At 38.6% G+C, this 16,807-nt stretch overlaps 1 protein-coding gene across 3 annotated transcripts in view; it reads left to right on the top strand.

The window, feature by feature from the left end:
- OCLN (occludin) overlaps positions 1–16,807 on the top strand; it is a 48,281-nt gene that overhangs the window by 8,942 nt on the left and 22,532 nt on the right. For all 3 annotated transcript variants that reach the window (XM_069492285.1, XM_069492287.1, XM_069492286.1), the window contains exons 2-4: positions 1,598–1,714; positions 5,106–5,766; positions 8,774–8,935. In XM_069492285.1, the coding sequence (XP_069348386.1) occupies positions 1,665–1,714; positions 5,106–5,766; positions 8,774–8,935 (873 nt within the window). In that variant the 5' untranslated portion in view covers positions 1,598–1,664. The remainder of the gene's footprint in view (positions 1–1,597; positions 1,715–5,105; positions 5,767–8,773; positions 8,936–16,807) is intronic.

Genomic DNA, 16,807 nt, shown 5'->3' on the forward strand with positions numbered 1-16,807 from the left:
TCCTTATTGTCCCATAAGCCAGCCACATGCGTATAAGCACCACACCAGCCTGGATGCCCTTTCTTCCTTCTGGGACCCCAGCTTCTGGCTGTTTCTCTTTGAGTCTTCCCCAGTTATCCCTTTGGGACTCTTCATCATGTAGTTCAGCCCTAAATGATGCCTGAAGTTGCTGTTTTCTTTGTGTGTGACCTTCCTGAGAACTGTGTCCGGTGGGGAACCTGTGGCCTTCTAGGTCCTTAAGTGCAGCCTTTTGACTGAATCGAAATTTTACAGAACAAATCCTTTTATTAAAAGGGGTGCAGCAGAGAAAGATGAAGCTTTTCTTGCCTCCTTTGGGGCTTAAAAAAGAACAATTTTGAAATCAGAAGGCCGCAGGTTCCCCACCTGTCGTTGCTTCTCAGATATTTAGGGACTTCTGCAATGAGGAATTTTACAACAAAATCACTCTGCTTTTCTCTTAGGAAAGAACTCATTAATACAATGTATGTTCAAGTTTTTCCCCTTTTGTAAAAAGTATGCTCAATTTTGAAGGCTTGGAAAAGGGGATAAAGGGAAAGTATCTACAATCCTACCATTCATGGATACATTTGGAATCACTTTTTTTTCTTTTTTTTTTTTTTTCTCTTGCATCTCAGACTTGAAAGGAATAGAATCATTTTTAATCATAGAGGCATACTTTTTCACCAGATTGTGTTAGTTAACGTCGAGGGGTCTGGTGTGTGGTAGAACTAGACACTACTGTGTATGCATTTTAATATGCATTCTCATTTTACATAAAACTTTCAGAAGTAATGTGAAATAATGAATATATTTTCTTTACATGTCTTTGTTCTTTGAAGTGACTTTAAAAATACCTTTATACCTATGCTGTAAAATGACAATTGGTGAAATTTTCATTGCTATAACTTAGAATTTCAAAGCTAAATAATATCATTACTATAACTTAGAATTTCAAGTCTAAATAATACTTCTATGCCAGGGATGGGCAGGACATGATGCTAGGTGCTATGAGGAATACCAGGCTGAAGAATTCTTTTCTTTTCTTTCTTTCTTTTTTTTTTTTTTGAGCAGAGTCTCACTCTGTTACCTGGGCTAGAGTGCTGTGGCATCAGTCTAGCTCACAGCAACCTCAAATTCCTGGGCTCAAGTAATTCTCCTGCCTTACTCTCCCCTTACTCTCTCAAGGAGCTGGGACTATAGGCATGTGCCACCATGCCTGGCTAATTTTTTCTACATATATATTTTTAGTTGTCCAGCTTATTTCTTTCTATTTTTTTTAGTAAAGACGGGGTCTTGCTCTTGCCCAGACTGGTCTTGAACTCTTGACCTCAAATGATCTTCCTGCCTTGGCCTCCCAGAGTGCTAGGATTGCAGGCATAAGCCACTGAGCCTGGCTCAGGCTGAATAATTCTTATGCTCAGTGATTTCCTATGCTTAAGGAATTAATAGTCCAATATGTAAAAATAATAATGGAAAGGATAAGGGAAGTACCTATGGATCGAGTGGTTACTTGGAGATTGGTATCATTAGTTTTCTTTGTGATGCAAGGAAACTCTGAGCCCAGCAGTAATGCTATTACCTTACCTTTGTTGCTTAGATTGGCTTATCTTGGGAGCTGCTGGGTATTGCTCATCCTGAACATCAGGTGACCATCGACATCAGCCATGTCATCAAGGCCTTTTGAAAGTCCACCTCCTTATAGACCTGATGAATTGTAAGTAAATAATTCTTTAGTTATTTTCTTTCTTTAAAGTCTGTCACATATAAAAAATATGTATGGTAGAAACTTTCATCTATTAAATGTTTATTTGCTTTTAAAAGTAAAACTATATCTGTACTTGCAAATTTAAATTGTGCTAAAGGGTATGCAGTGAAAAGTGAATTTACCTCTTACTCTTAACTTCCAGGATGGCAGTTTTTCTCTGCAGAGGCAACTGCTGTCCCACGCTTCTGTTGTTCGCTTCAAGAGATTGTCTTGGTTTATGTTTGTGTGTATATTTACTCCTTTTTGCTCTTCACAAATAGTATGAAGTTTCCATATAAATGCCTTGTTTAGATGGCCATTAACAACATTGTCAATTAAAAAAAAAAATAACAGGATTTTCATCACCCTCCAAAGAAACCTACCCATCAGAAGAAAATGCTCTGATATTAACTGTGGTGATGGTTGTACAAATCTGTGAATATGCTAAAAACCACTGAACTGTCCATTCTAAATGGATAAATTGTATGGTGTATGAATTGTATCTAAATAAAGCTTTTTTATTTAAATTGACAATATGTTGCTAATGGCCATCTAAACAAGGCATTTACTGATTCCTAAACATGGTAGGGACACAGTTGTTATGACAACATATTTTTAAAAATATACTGGAGAATATGGTAATTGAGGAGTGTTCCATTAACTTGATACTTACTAACAAAGTACCTTGTGTTTAAAACAAAAAAACAAACAAAAAAAAACCTTGATACTTACTTTGTATTACTTTTGTAAATAATGATGAACTCTAACATACCTATAGAAAATGGCACAGAACATATGTAGGAGATGATGAATAAAGACAAGGCAAACATCCATATGGTCATCACGCTGGTCAAGAAACAGAATACCTCAAACTCCTTCCCTGTTTCCTCTCCTTTTCCCTAGAAACCACTGTACTCATGTGGTTATTAGTTGCTTTTCTTTGTTATTTTACCACCTTATACATCATAACAATTCAGTTTAGTTTTACTTGTTTTTAAACTTTATATGAATATAATGATGCTATATGTATTCTTGTCTTTTTTGTTTCCTTCGGCATTACCTCTAAGGTTTATCATGTAAACTGAATGGATTCATAGTTCATCTTTTTTTGTTTCATAACAGCACTATAGAAATATAACTTGAGCCATATTTTTAATTTTAGATTTTCTTGTAACCGCATTAAAATATAGGAGAAACTAATTTTAATAATATATTTCACTTAATGCAGTATATCTAAAATATTATTTCAACATGTGATTGATATAAAAAATGATTCATGAGGTACTTTACATTCCTTTTTTGTACTACGTCTTTGAAATCCACCGTATTTTACACATTTAATAGCATATCTCAGTTTGGACTCACGGCATTTCAAGTGCTCAACAGACCCCTGTGGCTAGTGGCTGCCAAACTGGACAGCACAACTCTGTAGTATTCCATTGTATGCACATATCACAGTTACCTATTCCACTGTAGGTGGACATTTGGACTGCTTCCAGTTTTGGGTTACCATAAGCAATGCTGCTGTGAACCTTTACACTGTTGATGGTAATATAACTGGTACAATCACTCTAGAAAACAGTTTGACACTGTCTAGAAGCGTTGTAGATACAAAAATCTATGACCTAGAAATTCCACTCCTGAGTATATACTGTAGAAAAATAAGTGCTTTTGTGTACCAGAACACACATTCAAGGATGATTAGAGTTACACTGTCTGCAATACCCACAAAAAGAGACAACCCAAATGTCTGAGTAGAATGCGTTGTGTAATTTTCATGCTTGACATTTGCAAAGACCAATTTATTAGTGTTCTCTCTAGTTTCTCCATTTCCTTTTTGTTTTGATACTCATATACTAAGATAATTTCTATGAATTCTTATGGTCAGCAGCAGCCAGTAGTAAGATGCCTCTATTGGGAGTGAGGAAGGTCGTCTGTGGAAGTGATGGCAAAAATAAAAGGGGCTGGGGTCAATTTTGCCTCCCCAGGCAAAAGGCTAGTTCTTTTTTTTTTTTTTTTTTTTTTTGAGACAGAGTCTCACTCTGTTGCCCGGGCTAGAGTGCTGTGGCTTTAGCCCAGCTCACAGCAACCTCAAACTCCTGGGCTCAAGCAATCCTCCTGCCTCAGCCTCCTGAGTAGCTGGGACTACAGGCGTCCACCACCACATTCAGCTAATTTTTCCTATTTTTAGTAGAGACAGGGTCTCGCTCTTGCTCAGGCTGGTCTTGAACTCCTGACCTCGAGCGGTCCTCCCGCCTCAGCTTCCCAGAGTGCTAGGATTACAGGCGTGAGCCACCGCGCCCGGCCAAGGCTAGTTCTGAGATACATAAGTGTATCTGTCACAAGCAGTCTGTTTATGATTAAATTACTGGGATTTGCAAAGCATTTTTTTTCTTTTTATTTTATTATTTTATTTTATTTTTATTTATTTATTTTTTATTTTTTTGAGGCAGAGTTCCGCTCTGTCATCCTGGCTAGAGTGCCGTGGCGTCAGCCTAGTTCACAGCAACCTCAAACTCCTGGGCTCAAGCAATCCTCCTGCCTCAGCCTTCCAAGTAGCTGGGACTACAGGCATTTGCCACCATGCCCGGCTAATATTTTCTATATATTTTTAGTTGTCCAGCTAATTTCTTTCTATTTTTCAGTAGAGACGAGCTCTCACTCTTGCTCAGGCTGGTCTCGAACTCCTGAGCTGAAACGATCCGCCTTCTTCGGCCTCCCAAGTGCTAGGATTACAGGAGTGAGCCACTGGGCCGGGCCCATTTTTTTTTATTTATTTATTTATTTATTTATTTTTTGAGACAAAGTCTTGCTTTGTCGCCTGGGTAGAGTGCAGTGGCATCATCATAGCTCACTGCAACCTCAAACTCCTGGGCTCAAGCAATCCTCCTGCCTCAGTCTCCCAAATAGCTGGGACTAGAGGTGTGTGCTACCATGCCTGGTTAATTTTTTCTATTTTTAGTAGAGACCGGGGTCTCCCTCTTGCTCAGGCTGGTCTCGAACTCCTGACCCCAAGCGATCCTCCTGCCTCAGCTTCCCAGAGTGTTAGGATTACAGCGTGGGCCACTGTGCTCAGCCCAGGAGCAGTCATTCTTAGTATATGTTTTCTAGACCGGCAGCATCAGCATCACCTGGAAACTTGTCCTACCCTAGACCTGCAGAGTCAACAGCTCTTGGGCTGGTGGCCAATAAACTGTTTTAACAAGCCCTCTGGGTGATTCCTATACACAGATACCTTTACTTTCAGTGGGGCAGTAATAATAGTTTCATTCACCAATAGTTTGTTTAAATTATTGCAGGTACTTTATATGTTCTCTGCATACCACTAAAAAGTGCTAACTTGTTTTCATGTGCATTTCAGCAAACCGAATCATTATGCACCAAGCAATGACATGTATGGTGGAGAGATGCATGTTCGACCAATGCTTTCTCAGCCAGCATATTCTTTTTACCCAGAAGATGAAATTCTTCACTTCTACAAATGGACCTCTCCTCCAGGAGTGATTCGGATTCTGTCTATGCTCATTATTGTGATGTGCATTGCCATCTTTGCCTGCGTTGCCTCAACACTTGCCTGGGACAGAAGCTATGGAACTGCCTTACTAGGAGGTAGTATAGGCTACCCTTATGGAAGTAGCTTTGGTGGCTACAGTTATGGCTACGGCTACGGCTACGGTTATGGCTATACGGATCCAAGAGCGGCAAAGGGCTTCCTGTTGGCCATGGCTGCCTTTTGCTTCATTGCTATGTTGGTGGTATTTGTTACCAGTGTTATAAGATCTGAAATGTCCAGAACAAGAAAATACTACTTGATTGTGATAATAGTGAGTGCTGTCCTGGGCATCATGGTGTTTATTTCCACAATTGTCTATATAATGGGAGTCAACCCAACTGCCCAGGCTTCTGGGTCTGTATATGCTTCACAGATATATGCCCTGTGCAACCAGTTTTATACGACTGTGACTACTGGAGTCTACGTGGATCAGTATTTGTATCACTACTGCGTGGTGGATCCCCAGGAGGTATGAGTGCTGTTTGGTTTTCTTCCCCCTCTCCTTAGGTTAGAGGCTCTCACCTTGGGATATGTAATAGAATCACTCTGGGAAGTTTTTAAAAATATTGATGCCAAGTCTCCACTTCTAATTAAATCTGCTAAGTATCATTTTTAAGATTTAATTAGAACAGTTTAGTGCACAGAATTATGCACCTATCACCATAATCAATTTTAGAACATTTTCACTATTTCAAAAAGAAACCTGTACCCTTTAGCAGTCAGTCCCCATTTTCCTTACTCTCCTTAGCCCTAGGCAACCACTAATCCTACCTCTATATATTTGCCTATTCTCTGGGTACTTCCTATAGATGGAATCACACATGGTCTTTTATGTGATTCACATGTGGTCTTTGTGATTGGCTTCTTTCACTTAGCATAATAGTTTTAAGGTTTATCCATGTAACAATCCTCCATGCCTGTTAATTGCTAACTAATATTCTAATGTATGGATATACCACATGCTATTTATCCATCAGTTGATGGATATTTGGGCTGTTTCCACATTGGCTTTTATGAATAATGCTATGAACATTTGTGTACAAGTTTATATGTGAACCTATGTTTTAGTATCTCTTGAATTGGGTTTATACCTAGTGATAGAATTGCTGGGTCATATGGTGACTCTGTTTAACCTTTTGAAGAACTGCTAGACTTTTCCAAAGAGTTTGCACCATTTTACTTGCCCACCAGAAATGTAGGAGGGTTCCAATTTCTTCGCATCTTCACCTCACAAGACAGTAACTCTTATTATTGTCCATTTGATTCCAGCTGTGCTAATTGATGTGGTACTTGATTGTGGTTTTGATTTGCATTTCCTTGGTAACTAATGATATTGAGCATCTTTTCATATACTTATTGGCCATTTCTTTATCATCTTTGGAGAAATGGCTCCTCAGAATCTTAGCCTATTTTTAAATTGGGCTTTTTTCTTGAGTTGTAAGAATTCTTTATATATCTAGATATAAGTCTCTTATCAAATATATGATTTACAAATTTTTTTTCTTGTTTTCTCATTCTCTTTTTGCTTTCTAGATAGGGTCCTTTGCACAAAAATTTTTAGTTTTGATGTCCAATTTATTTAAATTTTCTTTTGTTGCTTGTGCTTTTGGTGTGATATCTAAGAATGCTTTGCCTAATTCAAGGTCACAAGGATTTACTCCTATGTTTTCTAAGAGTTTTATAATATTAGCTCTCATAGTTAGGTCCATGATCCATTTTGAGTTAATTTTGGGTGTGGTATAAGGAAGGGGTCCAAAAGTTTTTGCATGTGGATATGCAATTGTCTTAGTATTATTTGGTGAAGGACTATTTCTCCATTAAATTTTCTTCATGCCTTTGTCAGAAACGAATTGACCATAAATGTGAACATTTATTTCTGAACTCTCAATTCAATTCCATTAATCTGTATTTCTCTTCTTATGCTAGTATCATACTATCATGATTACTGTTGTCTTGTATTAAGTTTTGAAGTAGTAGAGTGAGAGTTCTCCAACTTTGTTCTTCAAAACTGTTTTGGCTAGAATCTGGGTTCCTTGCATTTCCATATGAATTTTAGGATCAGCTTATCAATTTCCGCATAAAAGCCAGTTAGGACTTTAAAGGGTTGTGTTGAATTTGTAGGTCAATTTCGGGGTGTATTGTCATTTTTATAATTAAAGTCTTCTAACCCATGAATGTAGAATGTCTCTCAATTTATGTAGGTCTTTAACTTCTTCCAAAGGTGTTTTGTAGTTTTTGAAGTGTTAAGGCAGTGTTTTTATAAGCTATGCAGGAGATTCAAATGTGTAGGTGGGGTTGAGAAACCTACCTTTAGTAACCATGAGTCATCCTAATTATATTAACAACTGAAACATTTCTGAATTACTAATCTTTTTTCCCTTGTTTTTCTTCTTACATTGACTCAGGAATTCCCATTCTTTTATCTGAATGAGTCACTTTTTTGGGGTTAGACCTCTAGTAACTGTCTCCCATTTTTCTGAAGACTGAAGGTTTTCCCTGGAGATGCAGGGAAATTGCATGCAAGAATTTCAGAATTCTTGTTACCATTCACCCCATGGTAAATAGGGACTGAGGGTTGGTGTGCTTATTGTACCACACCCTGCATCCCTCTTAATCCTCTGATTGCTTGAAACCTGTATTCTTTGAAAAAGGATGTCACTGTCAGACAGCAGGAAGGAGAGCTTCCTTTTACCCATTAGCAGACATCCAGGGCAGGGCGGAGGCTTGGTACCTACCTCAAGTTCCAGTGCCTCCCAGGCCAACGTACCACTTACTATGCCTATCAGACACTGGGAGAACTGTCAAGAGTAGGAAGTTTCCTTGTCATAGGGCCCTTCCTAGTAAGTACAGAAGACTCCTAAAACAAAGAAACCTGCCAGACCAAATGAATCATTAGTCCGTTTGCTCCAGTCTATAGCTTGGTTAGATCCATGTCTTCATCATTTATGGTAAGAGTTATCTATGGACTGAAATTTACATTCAGTGTCAAAAGATTTGCTAAGCATGTGTTATGAGCAAGATTATAAAGCATGATTTTCTATTTTAAAGCTACTTTTGAGAATAGACTTTTTCAAGCACTTCAGAAATATACCAATGATTAAGTTAATTTATTGGCCATTCTCATCTGTTTATCATACTATGGCACGAGCCATAGTTTTTAAAGTGTACAACCTTTGGAACTAATTTTCTACAACTCTAAAATGCAGTGATGGTGGTACCTAACTTTAAACATGTTCAGAAGATCGAGTCAAGTATTATGTTATGTGTGCATCTGTTTTGCTGGCTTTAGCCCAGTTGGGGTGGGTTAGGTTTTATGATATGTCTAAAATCTGTTTGTTTCAGTTTTATATCAATTAAATGACAGATATTTAGGAGGACTGTAAGTAGATAAGCGTTTCAATAATTTATAGAGTGTGGGTTGTGATTAAGTAAGCAACTAAAATCTAATTATGCCAATATCTCTAATCCCGTTTTAGGCCATTGCCATCGTACTGGGGTTCTTGATTATTGTGGCTTTTGCTTTAATAATTTTCTTTGCTGTGAAAACTCGAAGAAAGATGGACCGGTATGACAAGTCCAATATTCTGTGGGACAAGGAACGCATTTATGATGAGCAGCCCCCCAATGTCGAGGAGTGGGTAAGTATAAAAAAAAAAACTTTTCAATCTTTCATTAAAGTCCCAAGATTCTGTCTCTAAATTTTTAGTGTTTGTTAAACTTTCTTCTTAGAATTATTGTCTGTGTCTGCCAGAAGGATGACCATGGGGAAAAGAAATAGTTATTGTCTGTAGGTGTTACAAACATTGTTGCTTTGGTTTGTCCTCAGAATTTTAAGAGGGTGAGATAAGTGGGAACTGTTTTAGTACAAGGTAAAAATCAGATTTCCATTTTTAAGGAGTAGATCTAGGTTCTGAAAAGAAATGACATCTCTGATAAATCATGCAGAAAAGAGCTTGGCCTTGGCAAAGAAAACCAGCTCCTTCTCTCTAGCCTCTTTGATTTTTCTGCTTATCATTTTGGAGGAAACACTATTGCCCAGGGTGCTGTCTGGGGTTGAGATTGGCAAGGGTGTTTTTGGAATGGTAGCAGGTGGCAGGCCTTTTAAACTTCCCACATAGATAACAGCATGGTGAACCACAGTGACTAATTCTGTGATAACATTTACCCATGAAATACTTTAGTGAGGCAAAGAGAGATTAGAAATTTCCTTTTTTTCCGTATACTATTAATAGTACTGGCTTCCTATATGATGTGATTTGCTGAAAGCCCAGAAGGTCCTTGTCCCCCAAAATAACTCCCAAATGAGTGTTGCTAAACTGCCTGCGGTAATGTTTGGAGTGAGACTTTGTTTCTCAGAAATCTTCTGTTAGGATGCTGTTGGAAGCCACCTCAGAAACTGCCATCACAAGTTTCCTTTCAGCAGATTGATTTCTCTTCTCATTGTGAAGGTTGGTTGAGAATACTGCCCTTCGGTTCAGGGGAGGTTCGTTTCGGCCTGTGGAAGTGGGGTTAAGGGCCAGGGGTGAGTGCAGCCAGTTGGGGCTGAGATAAAGACATTGATATCTTGAAGCCTCCTTTAGCTGTAGCTGTATGACTGATTTTTAAGGAAATCTAGAAGCATAGATGAAATTTTTTCTAGTTAGTTAAGGAGCAAAATTAAAGCAGTCTTAGGAAAGCCAGAAAGCACGGCATGCGTTTGCTCCTGAGATGACAGTTCTTAGTTCCTGCCCTCTACTTGAAGCCCTGGGTCTGTTCTGTTCTTCCCGGTATAGAGTGTGAAGGTGTTAGAGAGTGTTTTCTTTCGACCTTTACCTCGAGGCAAAGCCACCTGTAGATGGAATGGGACAGTCTGTTGTGAACTATGAAGTAAATGTTTTGCTGAGAGTTTCTGGGTGTGTCAGTTTTCACTGGCCGTTGGATGTGTTTACCTAAGGTTTCGAGAGGCTTTAAAAAAAAACAAGCCCGACTCAAGGGAGACCAGTGCCAGTAGACTTGGAGTCCCAGTGAACTTTGTCCTCTCATCTGATTTTACTGTCATGAAGCTTTAATCAGTTCTAGTTGCTTTTGATAATTTGGGAAAAGATAGCCATAGTAATTTATGGAGGTGGTGACGATGATTAAGCTGAAGGGATGACCTACCTTTTGAAAAGGTATTATTTTTATAAAACTTCCTCCCTGAATCTCTGGAAATTTGATAGCCCATGGGTTGTTTCATGTGGACTTGATTGTTTCTCTCTAGTTACAAATTGTCATTGTATGAAACAAAAAGAATCATCTATTAAATAGCAGATGTATGATTTTGCCCCAACCAATGTCTTATGTGATACTTAACCACATGGAAATCCCTCATTTCTTCTCCTCTTCTCTTCAGTTTCCCCAGCTGAAATGCCCGAGAAAGGCTCTTTGAAATAAGTTATTTGAAGGTAGTTTTAGCTACAGGTATTTTGCTTTTCCTTCTGTTCGCCCCTCACGTGCCCAACTTCATGTTGTTGAACTCAATACCACGTTTTCATTCTTTCCTCAATTGGCTGCAACAACCAGGTGCAGCCTATTATTACTCTTGTTTCTCTGCTCTTGTGCACCTCGACTCTCTGCTTGATTGCTTTCACCCTGATAACGTGGCTGCAGCGGTGGAATTGTGTGGCCCTGCTTCTAAACTGCCTGACAGTGGAGTGGATTATCGATTTTTCTTCCTATTGGTCATTAGAAATTAATACCATCAAAATAATCTCCACTTAAAATAATGGAAGAGAATCCAGAATTAACTATTTGTGCTAAGTGAGGATTAAAATTTGGGTTCTACTGATTGGAGAGCTAAGACAAGATACTCCCCCTATAGCTAATAATTGTTGGTTGGGGGAAAGAAAAACTTAGAAAGCAACAATTTTTTTTTTTTTGAGATAAGGTGTTGGTCTGTCACCCTGGCTAGAGTGCAGTGGCATCATCATAGCTCACTGAAACCTCAAACTCCTGGGTGCAAGCAATCTTCAGGCCTCAGCCTCCCTAGTAGCTGGGACTATAGGCGCATGCCATGACAGCCGGCTAATTTTTATATTTTGAGTAGAGACAGGGTCTCACTCTTGCTCAGGCTGGTCTCAAACTCCCAAGCAGCTCAAGAACTCTTCTCGCCTTCGCCTCCCAGAGTGCTAGGATTACAGTCTTGAGCCACTGCTGAAAGCCACAATTAGTTAGCCATTCAGTATTAGTTTATTCCCTCCCTACAAATGGGAGTAGGTCTAGAAATTTATTACCGTGTTAAATCTTACTGTCTTTTCTGGATTTTTAACATCTTAGGATTATATCCCCCTAGAGTGGAGGCGGGTCAAAAGCTGAGCCTTCAGAGTTTTTAGCCTGATTGTATTATCTATAAGAAAATTTACAATTTTGTAATTTCCTGTTTCCCCAACACCGTGGTTTTTCTGCCTTCCTAGGGATTTTTAGGGTTTTCTTTCTGCCTCCCTTTTTGGGATATCTTGTTCTCTACAAAATAAACAGGCCATGTTTACACATGGTTTTGTGTTGTTAACCTTGTCCTATATAGTCTCTCAATTAGGTGTGTACCCGTTGTTGTATTTTAAATGTTTTAGGGTTCTTTTAATTAAATTTGCATATCTTTGTTTTATTATGCTCTCAAACCCCAGATCTAATTGTTGTTTTTTCTGAATTATTAATAAATATTTTATGTTTGTAGGTATAGATAATTTTTAAAATACAGTGAAGACCAGGGCACAGTGGCTCATGCCTGTAATCCCAGCACTTTGGGAGGCTGAGGTGGAAGGATCACTTAAGCCCAGGAGTTTGAGACCAGCCTGGGCAACATAGTGAGACCCTTGTCTCTACAAAAAATAAAAAAATTTAGCTGGGCATGATGATGCACGCCTGTAGTCCTAGCTGTTCTGGAAGGTGAGGCAGGAGGACTGCTTAAACGCAGGAGTTTGAGGTTGCAGTGACCTATGATCATGCCATTGCACCCCAGCCTGGGCAACAGAGTGAGACCCTGTCTCAAACAACAGACAAATACAGTGAAGTATAATAATTCTTTGGTAGTATGCAGAGAATTGGTTCTAGGACTGCCTGCGTACACCCAAATCCATGCATACTCAAGTCCTGTAGTTGGCCCTGTAGAATCTGCAGTATATGAAAAGTTGGCCCTTTGTATACCAGGGTTTCATATCCCTTGCATACTATATTTTCGATCCATGTTTGGTTGAAAAAAATCTGCATATAAGTGGATCCTTGAATTTCTAACGTGTATTGTTCAAGGGTCAACTGTATAAAGAAAATTCTGCCACCTTCAGTTACTACTTTAGTGTATTTTCTTTGATCTTTTTCCCCTTTTCCCTTTCTACTTCTTATTCTAAATCAGAAGTATGCTCTTATTCTCTAGTGTAAAATCTTTCCTTCTATTTATTAATTAATTTATTTTTTAAATTTAGGAGACAAGATCTTACTCTGTCTCGCAGGCTAGAGTGCAGTGGCCAATCACAGCTCACTGTAATCTCAGATCGTCCTGCCTCACCGTGCCCAGCTATTTTTTTTTTTTTTAATTTTAAAATGTTAAGGAGGTACAAAAGTTTTTGTTACATGGCCTGAGTGAGGGCTATAAATGTGCCCATCACCTGAATAGTGTTCATTGTACCTGTTAGGTGGGTTTTTCCCCCTCCCCTACCCGCCCCTGCCCCGTTTTGCTTTTTTTTTTAAAGTGGAGACTGAGTCTTGCTTTGCTGTCCAGGCTGGTCTCAAATTCCTGGCCTCAGGCAATACTCCCTCCTCCAACTCCCAAAGTGCTGAGGTTACAGGTATGAGCCACCACTCCCAGCCCCTAACTTTTTTGACTTAATATTCTATTGTAGTCATTTTATCATGTTGTTAAATGTTCCTCACAGACATTTTTGATACTGTTAAAAACTTGTTGAAGTATAATATATATATCTATACATACACAGGGAGCAAAGTACATCAAGTGCACTAATTTAATTGTTAGGCTTGGGAATTTTTACACTTATTTGTTCATATAACCAATACCCAGATCAAGATAAAGAACAGTCCAGTGTCTGAGGATTCCTTATGCCTCATGTCAGTATCTCCAGAAAGTGATACCTACTCTTATTTCTATCAGATCAGTTAGTTTTACCTGTTAAACAGGAATTACATACTGTGTGTTTTTGTGTCCACTCAATATAGTGTCTACAGGATTTGTTCATATTGTTACTTTTATTGGTATCATTTTGTGTTTTTATTTCTTAATTTATTTTTTTTCCTGTAGACCTCATCTGACTGGAGGTTGTGTTTTTATTTATGTATATTTTTTGCAAGATAAAAGCTTTGCTAATTATCGCTTTTTTAAATGTCTATGGTCTGAATTAAAACAGATTTTTAGGGAAATGGCTCCTTGTGTCATTGTGTTCCCATTTGCCCATTTCTGGGTGTCTTTCCCTTGCCTCTCCCTCTCTCATATATGCTCTAGTTTATTGTGATTCTATCCTTGTTTTAGTTTCTGAAAATAGACTTCCTTTTTTTTGTTGTTTAACACAAAAGTTAGCTTACTGATCATACCATTCTGCGTGCACCTTACCCTTTTGACTTTACAGTGTATCTTGGTGCCCGGTGTATGGATGTACAATGGTTTATGTAACTAATCCCTCATTGCTGGATATATTTGCTGTTTAATATCACAGTGATATGATTTGGAAAAAAAAACTTTATATGCTCTGTATATATGTTTATGCATGTAGGCTTTTGTAGAATAGATTCTCCAGAGTGGTATTACTGGGTCCAGGGATAGACCCGGTAATTTTGATAGATACTGAGAAATTGCCCTTCATAGGAATTGTGCCAATTTATACAACCATCAGTGATGTATGAAATTCTGTTTGCACACATCTTTGCTAATAGCATTCCATTGTACAAATGTATTTGGCAAACCTCTATTTTGTTGCTTATTAGGTTTTTTCAATTTTTGCCTATTTTAAAAATGAATTTTGTTTGTGGTGGTTTGCAGTAATTTCTTGATATAAAAGTAATGCAAGTTTTATTAAAATAAAATGCAAATAGTATAGAAAAAATAAGGAATAAAAAAAAAATGGACGTGTCCTCCTCTCCCTTTTCCCTCAGTTTCCCATTGTGGCCACTTAATAACACTTTAACAGATAGGTTTATATCCTTCTAGAGTTTGAAAAATTCTTGTACAATTAATGACTTCATACATTCTAAGACATACTCCTATATTCCCCTCAATCCAATTTTTCTGAAAATAGTACTTATTGATGTACTGTGGATGATCCCCCACTCGGCCTCTCTTGGACTCTGTGTGTACAGTCAGACACAATGTTGGTACCGTCTAGCAGAGTGGGTATAGATTGGAGCCAAACTGCTGTTACACTCCAGCCTGGTTAACATTTGAAAAATACTTAGAATAATGCCCTGTACATGGAAAATAATGTGATATTATCTTTAATAATTTGGTGTTTTTTAACTTTATAAAAAATGTCCCTGCATATAGTATCTTGGCACATGCCTTTCTTATTCAGCATTAGGTAGTAAGATTCATCCACGTTGTGGTATGTAACTGGAGACCATCGATGTCACCATTGATCCTCTTTTGTAACATTTCATAACAGTTTATACAGTTTCCTGTTGATGGGCTTTTGGATTATTAAGAGAACATTAAAAATGCTATGAATTTTCTTGAATCACCTACACTTGTGCAAGTTTCTCATGGGTATGTACCTGAGTGGAACTCCTGGGGTATAGAGTTGGTGAATATATGTCTATATGGAACAATGCCAGATTACTTTCTAAAGTTTACACATTTATTATATAATCTCACCAGCAACTCTTGGTGTTGTTAGACTTCATACTGTTTGCCAATCATACATGTGTAAAAGTATATCACTGTTGTCTTTGTATCTTTTCTGAAAATGTTATCATGTTATGTGTTTTCTCTTTTACCTTTTGGCACTTCTTGGGGTGGCAAAACTCTACCAGTTTCTCTGATACTCTTGATTCTTATTAGGTTTGATGGGGTAAAGGTCAACTTTTATGAGCCATAGTTCTAGGGTAGTATAATCTATTGCATGATCATTAGTGTACTTTTCACGAATGACTAACCCATTATAGATATGACAAGCCAAAGTGACTTCCCCTCTTCAGTTTGGAAAGATGTGTTCCTTCCCTTTTCCGTTGTCTTGATTGTATGACAGAGGTGTTTTTCATTGCTGAGAATCAACTCATGGTTCCATTGTGATAAGAATAAATAACCTTAAATGCTCTTCTCATGTTAAGTGAACCTGCTTCCCCACTGTTGCTCTAGGTTAGTCTACTACACACCGGTCAGAAAACCAGACACTGCTGGGTTTGTGCATCACTACAGGCAAAGGAGACCCTTCACTTTAGGTCTTTACGAGGCACAGTTGTCAGCAACATGGAGGAGAATTGTGTCTACGTCAGTGGTTCTCAAATCTTTGCAAACGTCAGAATCATCTGGAGGGCTTGTGAAAACCCCTGGAATTTCTGATTCAGTAGGTCTGGGCAGGGCCTGAGCAGGTAATGTTGATGTAGCTCATCTGGGGACCATCCTTTAAGAACCACAGATTCAAGTGACAACTGTTACAGTGCAAGCTCAGTTAGCATTTGAGTTAGTGTATGCAGAACGCCTTTTCTCCATCTTGGCATACATAGAAAACAGTAGTGTAGTACAACATCCTGGAGTAAACTGAAAGGGATTTGGAACTGTGATGATGACTAGCTCACAGATCTGAGGACTAAGACATTGCATGCCTTCTGGCACACCTGTTAAGGAACTGTGGCATGAGGGATATTTGTATTAAACTAACATAGAGTCTTCACCAGGATTTCCGTTTCTAGAACAAGGGCCTTGAAGGAAAGAATTGATAAGGCTCACTCACTGAGTACAAGTTTTCTCTACCTCATCCCCTCCCATAGCCATAATAATTCATTGACTTCCAGGGAGGTCCAGAATTCATCTTCGCTGGTATATATTACTATTTCTTGGGGCAATGTGCAGATGGATAGAGGACAGCATGCTTGCTGAATCCTCAGTGCTATCTGAGCAATGTAAATTAATCAGACTTGCTCAAACCTGGCCTGTGATCTCTTCATTTGTGGGACTAGTAGATGTGGGAGCATCTGCCTTCAAGTGACCAAAGGTGGAGAAAAGTCTAAGAGAACTTTCCAGAGGCAATTTTGAAGCTTTTGTTGGGGGAACATCTGCAGGTGTAAAATATCAGAAAACGGGAAAAACGAGTCGGACCACTTACTGCTGAGAACTTGTAGTACAGGGCTTGTGGCTGGTGGAGGCAGGTTGTAACCCTGGAGATGATCCTTGAGATTAAGATGCTCCTCCCTCCCATGCCTGAGGTATTTCTCCACTTTAATTACCAAACAGGAAAAGTCCTTCTGTTTCCCTTTTGAGGGAAAGGTGTTCCTATACTCTCACCTAAACAAAAGCATCTGGTGACTGAAGCACATATTCATAATACTTTTGTGTC

This window comes from Eulemur rufifrons, chromosome 17 (genome assembly GCF_041146395.1).
Source record: "Eulemur rufifrons isolate Redbay chromosome 17, OSU_ERuf_1, whole genome shotgun sequence".
Classification (NCBI taxonomy): domain Eukaryota; kingdom Metazoa; phylum Chordata; class Mammalia; order Primates; family Lemuridae; genus Eulemur; species Eulemur rufifrons.